Source organism: Podarcis pityusensis (assembly GCF_964106645.2).
Source record: "Podarcis pityusensis genome assembly, chromosome: 8".
Taxonomy (NCBI): domain Eukaryota; kingdom Metazoa; phylum Chordata; class Lepidosauria; order Squamata; family Lacertidae; genus Podarcis; species Podarcis pityusensis.
In genome coordinates, this window is record NC_138033.1 from 23567328 (window position 1) to 23578932 (window position 11605).

General features: G+C 47.1%; 1 protein-coding gene across 1 annotated transcript in view; it reads left to right on the top strand.

Annotated features, from left to right (window-relative positions):
• E2F2 (E2F transcription factor 2) overlaps window positions 1-11285 on the top strand; it is a 36114-nt gene extending 24829 nt beyond the window's left edge. Inside the window, exons 3-7 of the mRNA XM_081015777.1 lie at window positions 579-798; window positions 1739-1897; window positions 2652-2766; window positions 4715-4862; window positions 6382-11285. Coding sequence (XP_080871903.1) covers window positions 579-798; window positions 1739-1897; window positions 2652-2766; window positions 4715-4862; window positions 6382-6629 — 890 coding nt within the window. The 3' untranslated portion in view covers window positions 6630-11285. The remainder of the gene's footprint in view (window positions 1-578; window positions 799-1738; window positions 1898-2651; window positions 2767-4714; window positions 4863-6381) is intronic.
• The last annotated feature ends 320 nt before the right edge of the window (window positions 11286-11605 follow it).

Consider the following 11605-nt stretch of genomic DNA (forward strand, 5'->3'; position numbering starts at 1 on the left):
GCGTTACTTTCTTGTAGCACGCAAGCGGCTTAGATCTTGGCAGATCTTAGGAAGTTGCTTTTTGCAGAGTAGGGTTATTAGGCAGTGAATGAGGGACAGCCGCCTTTCCCCCTCCACATACAACTGTCCTTCCCATAGGGGCATTTTCTGGGACTCAGAAGGGTCGAGCAAGAGGCTCATTGTAGCTTGAAGCAGCCGCAGAGCTTGTCCCATTTTAAAAGGAAAGGGTTTATGTTCTCTCCTGCCACGTCTCAGTGGGAAGCTACCAGGGCCCCGACAAAATTTACAAGAATTCAGTTACAGTGGTACCTCGGGTTAAGTACTTAATTTGTTCTGGAGGTCCATTCTTAACCTGAAACTGTTCTTAACCTGAAGCAGCACTTTAGCTAATGGGGCCTCCTGCTGCTGCTGCGCCGCCGGAGCCCGATTTCTGTTCTCATCCTGAAGCAAAGTTCTTAACCCGAGGTAATATTTCTGGGTTGGCGGAGTCTGTAACCTGAAGCGTATGTAACCTGAGGTACCACTGTACAAGAATTCTGTGTGCAGGCTATGGCAACTCTTCTCTTTTGCATTTTTAGCCCCTAAGTCACCTGGGGAGAAGACCCGCTATGACACGTCGCTTGGCCTGCTAACTAAGAAGTTCATCCACTTGCTCAGCGAGTCGGAGGATGGTGTGTTGGACCTGAACCGGGCCGCCGAGGTGCTAGATGTCCAGAAGCGGCGCATCTATGATATCACCAATGTCCTGGAGGGGATTCAGCTCATTCGGAAGAAATCCAAAAACAACATTCAATGGATGTAAGTGCGTTGGGGAGCTGGGAGCAGACCCACGCCACCCAGTGCCTTAGCTGCTGGACCCCTGGTGAAAAATGACAGCTAAGGGAATTGCAGCCTTGCCCAGTGAGGTTGGCAGGATACGACAGGGACAAGAATAATAACCCTCCCCTTTCTCCCCAAAAGGGCTAGAAACATTATTAGGGGAATACATTACGCCATAATTGTTTTGTGGGTATGTGCTGTTACTGTCGTTTGAGAAAGTTATCAGTGGGTGCCATATTTCAATAGTCATCTAAGTCTCACCCAATATGGCAATCTTGGTTTGGACATAATCTACTTTTAGGTGTTCTTTTTTTCTTTTTCTTTTTTTTACACAGTTGACCAAATTTAACCAACATCCTTCTAAGTCCAGTTTTGTTCAAAGAGAGCACACAACTAGGTCATTGGCGTAAAGCAGAATGGACACTTGCCAAGAGTGTTTGGTCAATTTCTCTACCAACGGCACTGTCCATACCATTTGTCTCTTTAGTGAAAGTTGCAGAAGATCCAAGTTTTAACTTCTTTTTAATTACAATCGTACCTTGGAAGTTGAACAGAATCCATTCCGGAAATCCGTTCAACTTCCAAAACGTTTGAAAATCAAAGTGCTGCCAATCGGAAGCTGCGGAGGCCCAATAGGACATTCGGCTTCCAAAAATAGTTCGCCGACCGGAACTGTCATTTCCGGGTTTGCAGCGTTTGGGAGCCAAAATGTTCAAGAACTAAGCTGTTTGAAAACCAAGGTACGACTGTACTGGTTCTAACGTACATTCTATGTAAACTGCTTAGAGCTTTTGATGATGAAGTGGTATACATTAAATCCTGTTGAAGAAATCAACATAATGATAAAGTTGGTTCTCGTTTGAATGCAGCAAAATGCAGTTCTGCGCTCATTCAGTGTCTCTTTTGATTTGCTACCCAGGGGGACAGGGATTTTTGAGGACTCCTCTGTGGCAACGAAGCAGCAGGTGTTGCGGCAGGAGCTGACGGAGCTGTCCAAGACCGAGAGGATGCTGGACAAGCTCATCCACGAGTGCACACTTCAGTTGAAGCACCTGACAGATGAAGAAACAAATCAGAGATATCCTTTAGAGGGCCAGGAGGTTCTGGAGAAGTTGGGTGGGAGTCTGGAGAGCTGGCTTCTATCCCCAGTGAACAATGTAGCTCAATGTGACTCTCATGAGAAGCTTCCATCAGCCCCAGATAGCGTGGCGTCAAGGGTGCTTCCCAGCTGAAGGAATACTCATGGCAGATGGTTAAGCCTTTATTGTCAAAGATAACACAGTCACTTCTGCAGCTCTGGATACCTATGCACCCCAATCCAGTTATTCCTGAGCCCTCACTCTATAGAGCAGTAGCATCAACATGGGTCCACTCCCCTCCACCAGTTTATATATCTTTCCTTGATGGGCTGCATTCATGCAGCCAGAGACTGTGCCTGTGGGGCAACTTCCTCTGCTCAACCCTTTTCAGTTCCCTCCTGGTTCTAGGGGACAGTGGTGCAGGAGAGGGTGGGGAAGCACCTGGCCCTTCACTTGCCTGATCTGCCTCTTCCTCGTCTTCCGACCCATCTTGTGCAGCCCTGAAGTTTCCCCTGCCTCTTGATTCTTGCCTCCTGGCTGGTACAGGTGCCCACAGATCACTGTGTCACTCTCCTGAGTCAGACACCAGCCCTCTTTCCTCCAGGGCAGACTCATAGTCCCCAACGCATTTGCCAGGCATGATGGGAGTTGGAGTCACGCTACATCTAGAGAACACCATGTTGGCTTACCTCTGCCTGAGCTGATTCTGGGTAAGGGTGCCTGGTGTTTTCTTTAACTTCTGCCCTGCCCTACGCTAGCATATGTCACGTATCAGGATATCCGGGCCATCAGCAACTTCAATGAGCAGACGGTGATTGTGGTCAGAGCCCCACCAGAAACCCGGCTGGAGGTGCCAGACGTTTGCGAGGTGAGATTGCAAGATTGGGTTGCGGGGCAAGAGTATAAATAATGTAAGAAGAGCCTACTGGATCAGGCCAATGTCCCATCTAGTCCAGCATCTTATTTTCAGTGGTTCCACCAATTGCCAATGGAAAAGCCCTCCGGCAGACCTGAGCAGTTTCCAGCAACTGATATTCAGAAGCATCCTGCCTCCAGCTGTGGGGCTAGAGATATCCCTCAGGGCCAGTAGCCATCAATTGCCTTATCCTTTAGGAATTTGTTAAGCCCCATTTTCTTTCTTTCTTTTATTAATGTTCTTATGTCATGTATGTATACATTATCATATTACATTACAGGGCATATTATAATATAATTTCCAACATGTATACAAAGTTTATACAGTGGTACCTTGGGTTACATACGCTTCAGGTTACATGTGCTTCAGGTTACAGACTCCGCTAACCCAGAAATAGTGCTTCGGGTTAAGAACTTTGCTTCAGAATGAGAAGAGAAATTGTGCTCTGGAGGCGCAGCAGCAGCAGCAGGAGGCCCCATTAGCTAAAGTGGTGCTTCAGGTTAAGAACAGTTTCAGGTTAAGAACGGACCTCCGGGACGAATTAAGTACTTAACCCGAGGTACCACTGTATACCAAATGTATGTACCTAAAGATAGAAAAAAGAAAAGAAAAAAGACATAAAGCCATTTCAAAATAATATTTGTACCAACACTACGGACTTCCTGTCAATCTCGTATATTCTTTTTTTTACAAATGAATGTACTCTTATTATTGTATATTTCTTTACATTTTATCTAATATATTCCTATATCAATATGTACCCTTAATCTTGTTTCTCAACTCAATTTCTCTCCAACGTCAATCGAATGCTAGCATAGATAGCGAACCTTTACTATATTTTTGAACATATATCTTATATCTATCCCATTTTCCCGTAAATTTTTGTTTTGAATTTCCTCTCAGCCTATTTGTCAACTGCGCCATTTCAGCAAATTCTTGTAGTTTATTATGCCAGTCCGTTATTGTTGGGGCTTCTTCTTCCTTCCACCCCTTTGCTACCAAAGTCTGGGCTGCAGCCGTTGCATATAAAAATACCTCTCTAAAGGCCTTCAGGATGTCCCTGCTAACAATACTCGTTAAGCCCGATTTTCAAGCCATCCAAGTTGATGGCCACCACTGTCTCCTGTTTTTTTGCCTGCCTCTTGGTAGCATTAGAATACTAGAATTGTTGAGTTGGAAGGGACCCTGTGGGTCATCTAGCCCAACCCCCTGTAATGCAGGAATCTCAACTAAAGCATCTGTGACAGGTGGCCAGCCAACCTCTGCTCAGAAACCTCCAATGAGGGAAGAGTCCACCACCTCCCTAGGAAGTCCATTCCACTGTCAAACAGCTCTTACTGTCAGAAAGTTCTTCCTGATGTTTAGTTGGAATCTCCTTTCCTGTAACTCAAAGAGTGGCTTCACAAGATGAGAGCTAGCATAGCATTAGTGGGTAAGAGACTCCTCTGCATCGGGGAGTCCTGGGTTCAAATCCCACATCTGTCATGAACTTACAAGGTGACCCATAGGCATGTCACTTTTATTTCGGCCTCAGTTTCTCCTCCTGCCCTCTGTAAATGCAGAATAATAACGCTCGCCTACATTGCGGCATGGACCCTATTACCATGTTATTGACAGCTTGATAGGGCCCTGTTTCCTAAGTAAAACGTAGCCTGGTAGAACATAGGAAACTGTCTTGAACTGCCTATTTGTCCAACTACCCTAATACTGTCCACTCTGACTAGCAGCTTCTTCCTGGGTATTTAAGCCTTCCGCATGTAATGTGGCCTCCTGGGGGAGGGGAGGGGGGGGTGATAGCGTACCTTCCTAGCCTCTGGCCCAGATCTCAGTGAGTTGTGTTTGGCTTGGTAGGTTGCAGGTTGTTCTCTAGTCTCACACCGCTTTCCTCTTTTCTGGCCAGGAGAACGTCCAGCTGCATCTGAAAAGCAACAACGGCCCCATCGAGGTATACCTCTGTCCTGAGGAAATCCTGGAGGAGAGCCCAGCCAAGGAAGGCAGCTTCCCTGCTCCAGCACCCCAGGAGAGCAGCAACCCCCCGACAGTGAAAGGTAAAATCTTAGGGGTCTGGATAACCAATGCCTTGGCACTTTTGCACTAGTGGATTGTATTTTGGTTTCTGCAAGGTGTCTCTGCAGACACCCCCCCCCCACACCTTTCCAGCAATGCCCCCCCCCCCAAACTGGCTTGTTTGCTTGTCTCAGGGCAGAGCACCCTGGGCCAAAGCATCCTTCCTTGGGTCCCTTCCTGCTTAACCCAGCAGCAGTACCCAGCAGTTGGGTCTTGTGGCCACCTTTTTCATTTCCTACAATGCCCTGCACTGTAGCTCCCGAATCTGCTGTGATGCTAAACAAGGCAAGACAAGCAGACGGGTTACGAGTCTCCAAGGAACTCTTGCCTGATAGCAGAATCCGCATACAAAGTCAGACAGTCTAGAGATCAGGGAATCCAGATGGTCGCAGAGCAAAGGGTCCAGATGGAGAGCAGGAAGCAGCAAGGTAGGGCCAGGAACTACAAGCATTGTTTCTAGCACCTGACTGTTGCTGGAAGCTCTGCTTCAGAAGGCTGAAGCCAGCTGGTTCTCAGCAGTGCCTTCTCTGAGTCCTTGAAGGCTGATCAGCTGCTGGTGTAGTCACTCTGCCTTCTCCCCCTTCAGGCTGCTGTTCAGCAGGCAAGGGGGACTACTGGCCCATGACAATTACTGCCTTCGATCGTGGAGACAGAACGTAGCCATCAAAGTCAGTAGCCATGAACTTGTCCTATGTATTAGTCTGATCCTCTTTTAAAGCCATCCAAGTTGGTGGCCATCCTTGTCTCCTGTGGGAAGCAGTGCCATCATTTATGTGCTGCAGAAAGAAGGACTTTTATCTGTCCTGAAATCTTCAGCTTCACTGGATGTCCACCAGTGTCTTGAGAAAGGGAGAAAGCCTTTTCGCTCTCCATTTTCTCCATGCAATGCGTAATTGTATAAACTTTTCTCATGTCACCTCTTGCCTAAAAAAGCCCCCAGTGCTGCGACCCTTCCTCATAGGGGCATTGTTCCAACCCCTTGAAACTGTTGGGGCTCCCTGCCTTCTGCTTCTCCCAATAATAATAATTTTTTATTTATACCCCGCCCTTCCCGGTTCAAAAACCGGACTCAGGGCAGCTAACAACAAATTTAAAACACTTAATTGTAAAAGCAGTATAAAAACATAAGTAACAATAAAATAAAAAATTCAATTTAGGGGAATAAGCATTAGATAATCCCCAGGGCTATCTGGCTGAATTGGTCCTACTTGGGCCAGCGAGGAGGCCAGGGGAGAATTAGCTGTGGGGTCTCAGAGCGGGTAATCTTCATAAAAGGGGAGGGGGAGGGAAGAGAAGGGAAATAAAAGATCAGGCTGAGTTCAAATTAAAGGCCAGGCAGAATAGCTCTGTCTTACAGGCCCGGCGAAAGGAGGTTAAATCCTGTAGGGCCCTAGTCTCATGGGACAGGGCATTCCACCAGGTCGGAGCCATCACTGAAAAGGCCCTTCTCCCAGTGGGTACCAGCCACCACTGCTCCCTTCTCTTTCTGTCTTTCCCCAGTCGAGACCGTGAAGACTGAACTGCCCAGCTGCCTGATGGAAGGGGAAGACGGCTTCCTCGAGCTGCCCCACCACCTCCTGCAACAGACCGAGGACCAACTCCCTTCCGCTTCCTATGGTGACGCGGGGCCCTTTGTCACCTTCTCCCCTCCCCTCGACCAGGAGGACTACCTGTGGGGGCTGGAGGAGGGCGAGGGCGTCAGCGACTTATTTGAGGCCTACGACTTGGGCGACCTGCTAAAGAACTGAGCCCCCAGGATCCCCAGGCCCTTCTCATGGTGCTAATTCCCTCCACTCCAGAGCCTCGGGGCTTTTCTGCCTTGGGGCACCTGCTTGCATTTGGGCCCAGTGGAACCTGGCTGCCAAGACCTCCACAAGCAGCTCTCTGATTGATCCTTATTCATCTCAGGCTTTTCTGAAACCGCCGTGGACGTTGTGCGTGACACTCCCCCCCCCCCTTGATGCAATGAGAAGTGCCAACAGCTGCCATGGGGGGGACCCCCCTCCCACCCCTTTTCCTTCTGCAGAGGTTGCAAGCGGGATAATTATCCCTCCACTCCACTCGTGGTGCCAGCAGCTAGAATAGCCCATGCCTGTGACTTTTCTAGGGACCCTTGAAACCTTAACCCCACGATGCGTCCTTGTTTTGATCCAATTTCTCACCGAGGCAGAAATGGTCTATTTAGGGCAGTGTCGGTAGCACCAGGTGTGATTCTGGCTGGCAAAGCAACTGCGCTAATCCCAGCAGCAGGAGATTTGCAAGTGAGCCCTTTTCCTTGGCTTTGGCACCCTGAAATTATGGGCCAATCTGCCCAGTAATATTTTTAGCAAGTGCTTGGCACAGGGAACTCTCCTGCTACTGCTGCGATTCCTCTCCGAGTATCAGTCCTGTGGCACGATGTGTCTGAGCTAAAAGCCCATCCTGGTGAAGCCGATTAAACTTGAAACTTCCTTTCCAGTGCGCTCTGGTATGAAGCTGCAAGGTTGCATGCTTCCTCCTGCGAATGCACCATGTGATGTTCTAAATCTGAAATGAACGGCTGGGGAACCTGTTGGACTGCAGCTCCCATCATTCCAGGCTGGCTGGGGCTGATGGGACTTGTTGTTGAATACTGGGAGGACCACAGGTTCTCTCCTGTATCAGGAGGGTAGGGGAAGGTTTCCTTTGTCTCCTACGGTAGCTAGAACAAGGTGAGGTTGGCTTATTTTTTGCAGGCTGAGTTCTAAGCAAGCCTTGCACATCCCTTGCTAAGACGTCTATGGAGAGGTTAAGCTGCACTTTTTGGACTTAAGCCATGCAAAGGGATCTGTCCTCTTCATTTCCAAGGGTAGCTTCATCCTTAGAAATGGAGCCATTTCTGGTTGGCGGAACCCTGCTCCTTGCTTCAGACGGTTCTGCCTTGGGCAAAGCATTCTTTCTTCCGCTAGAGTTGTCTGACCCCTCCAGACGTTGTCAGACTCCAACTCCCACCAGCCCCGGTCAGCCGTGTTATTGATGAGGGATGATGGGAGTTGGAGTCCCAGCAACATCCAGAAGGCCAGAGGGTTCCGCATCCCTGCACTGTAGCCCCCGTCCCAAATTTAGGTACTCCAGAGGGTGTAATCTCTTGTCATTAATAATTGCCAGATGTAGTAGCTCACCTTGAGGTGTTGGAGGAGCTCAGCTGGAAAGATTGGAACCCTTAAAGCAGGGATTGGGGTACCTTTGGCCCTCCAGATGTTGTTGGACTCCCAACATCTGGAGAGGACTGCAGATTTCCCAACTCTGCCTTATTGGTTCACTTCAATTTTAATCTTCAACCTCACCATTGTCACCAAATCCTCCTGCCTAACAGAGCCTTATTTCTTTGTATTGGGGCTCGCCATCTTTGGGTATCAAAGGTGGCTGTCCAGTTCCTTAATTTGGCTTAGTAAGTGAGCGAGCAAGGCCTTTTCCTAAGCTTTTCCCATCCATGACCAAGAAATATAAAACGGGGAAGCTCTTTTGGCTGGACCCACTGCTGTAGGAGCCTAGGGAAGCTTTGGAGTTGCACAGAGTTTGCCTGGCAAGCACAAAACCTTGCTGGTTCTTCTAACTGTGTTTGTTGCCCTCTAAAAGTTGATGTCCTGCCAGTTCTAGTTTTTTTAATATGTCATTGCAGAGCTAGACAAGACACAGGCCAGTCCCTGAAAAGACCATCTTTCTCTTCTCCCCAGAAACGTTTAGTGAAAGACTCTGAACATCACATTATGTGGGGAGTTTTCCCACCTTTGCTTCATGCATTGTCAGCTGCGAGTGTGAAATAGCAGCATGATGAACCATCAAGCCCAAGCATCCAGTTTCTCTAGATGATCTATGAGAGAAAGTTGGGGTGCAATTTAGATGCATCATTCTTGATGACTGACCTTGCTGTCTGGGTCTGGTGGGAGCGGTGGTCCCAAAACATCTGGAATGGCCACAGGTTCCCCATCTCTGCTATAGGGGATGCATACTGTCTCAGGGAGCAATGGTTTCATTTGTTCTGATGCTCCTGACCAAATAACATGCTGCCTTTGGAGGTGCTGCTGCTCTGAACTGTTCCTTATGTCTCTCTCTGTCTCTCTCTCTCTCTTTGTCTATAACACACACACACACACAGAGAGAGAGAGAGAGAGAGAGAGAGAACTTCTTTGTGGAATGAATCGAGAGTCTTGGAACCAAACGTTTTGCTTGGGTATTTATGGTACGTGACAGTGCCTGACCGTGGAGATTTGGAAACACTTCTCCTTGCAGCCTCATTTACTCTGAATCCAGGATTGCAGGTGTAGTCCTTTGCTTGGAGGTCTGTCACCATGAGTGCCATTCATTCTAGAGAGCTGTTCAGGGAGAACTGGGCAGTTGAACTTACAATGGAGAGTACATAGCCATCCGCCAACATGTCTGGTGCCTGCCTGATCTTCAGAGCACAAATTGCATCCCAATTTGAACAGATCCTCAATCTCACATACTCCTTGTCCTCATGGTGCATAACACCAAATTCCACGAATAAGTTAAGCTGGTCTTTAAATCATAGGATTTGAGCCATGAGTTTGCCTCCTGATGATCACTTCTTCCATGGCTGAATTAGGCTTAGTTTTTACTGGGGCAGCAAACCTGCATCAGGTCTATAGCACTTCAGGCTGCAGGAGGAATTTGCATAATACATATTGTTCTCCTGTGTTTATTTTTAAATGTTCCTGCATGTGGAAATGGGGTGTTAAGGGTGTGGGCCTGCCCTTCTGGCATGCTAGTTTTCTGCTTGCAAATACTTGTTTTGTTGTTGGAGCATCAGTTCATGGCAGTTGCCACCAGCAGTTTGCCATGTAGGCGGATGGAAGTGCAATACCTCAGTAAGGACTAGGATTTTGTTGTAGCACTAAATAATCAAGCAATAGCGTGAAGGTGTGGATTGCAAGAAAGTGAGACTGACTAGTTGCTGCCTTGGGAGTGTGTGGCCTGCTGCTGATATCTGATGTTTCCACTAGCAGGGATCAGCTTGACACAGTCCTTGAACGAACAAGTGTGTTGAGTGAATGCAACCCTCCTTTGCAAAACATCTTTTCCTGATACAGCACATTAAAATATCTGGAAAGTGCTCCATTCCCTAATTCATTAGGGAAACATAAAAAGGTGAAAATTGTGCTTTGAGGAGAAGATTTCATGTACATTATTTATCTTTTTCAGTGAGTTGTTTGTTCCCTGCAACTCCTGTAAAGAAAGAAAGAAAGAAAGAAAGAAAGAAAGAAAGAAAGAAAGAAAGAAAGAAAGATGGGCTTCATCCTAAGGTGGCCCAGCCAATCAGGGCTTACTTTGCATTTTGAAATCACACCATCATGTGACCAAATACACCAGTTGCGTGGAACACCATTCAGTTCTTAGTACCCTCCCAAATTAACAGGACACAGAGCATGAATTCATCCTGGATTCAACCACTGGGTTGCCAGTTGCCAACCTCACTTTAAACTCTGATAGCTCATTAATTTGGTATAGATTATTTTGAGGCTTGTCTGGAAAGCTGGCGGGGGGGGGGGGGGAAATGGGCATGAAAGTCTTAGGTAAGAAATGCCACAGTGCTGTTTTTTGGGGGGGAGGTATTCATTCCTTTTCTGCGACAGAAGGACACTTAAGGGCTATGTGTTATATACCTGTTTGAAAATAAGCTTTTGGAACTGAATTGTCTTAATTGATTTATTTGCATAGACGAGGTTCTTTACTTTGTACATAGCAAAATGAGTTGTGAGTTTGGGGCTTCATCAACCCTTCTGGGATACCAAATTTCTGCAGCATTCAGTTGCCTGCAATTGTTTCAAAACGTGGTTTGGTGTAGACCTGGCACCTTCCAGGTGTTTTGAACTACCAGCACAGTTGTTGTCCAAAACATCTGGAGTGCACCAGGTTGGGGGAGGCTGTTTTCTAGAATACTTATTTCTCCATGTTCCTGTTTCACTGGATGGTGTTGGGGTTTTTTAACCAGTTTCTGAATCTAGATTGTAATACGGGTTGAGCATGCGCCAACAATGAAATCGCAGCTCAACTTTAGTCTTAATTCACCATATGTTCAGAGAAGAGGGAGGCCTGTTTTGATTCTTCAGTGCTTCCCCCTGTGTACAAGGCCTTTAACATGTTATTTGGGCCCAACGTTGTCCCCGGTCCTGTCTTAAATATTGTAAAAAGTTGTATATAATCATTGCACTGTATTTATAATGGAATCCCTCTTTGACACTGTTCTGCTGTGTGGCTTTTGTTTGGGACTGAGTATTTAAAGACTTCTAGGTTTTCTGTAACTTTTGGCCTGGTGGGTGGAGATGTATGTGAGGGTTTTGTTTTGTTTTGTTCTAAACTTGAGGCACTTGGTGATGTGTGTTTTGTGAACAACAGCAAAAAATGAAATAAAATGTTTGAACCAAGCAGGGACCTATTTTGAGTTCTATTTCCATGGTCATTAGGTTTTTTTGTATTTTGTTGTGGGGGAGAGGATAGATATTTCTAAGCATGCCAGACCAGGACCTGGGAGACCAGGGTTCAAATCCCCACTCAGCCATGAAGCTTGTTGGGTGACTTTAGGCCAATCGCAGCCTCTCGGCCTAACGCACCTCACAGGGTTGCTGTGGGAATTAAATGAGGAGGGAGAGAACCATGTGGGCCACCTTGAGCTCCATGGAAATAAAGGTGGGAGACAACTGCAACAAATAAAGAAATGCATTAGTATGTCCCAAACTTTTAACTC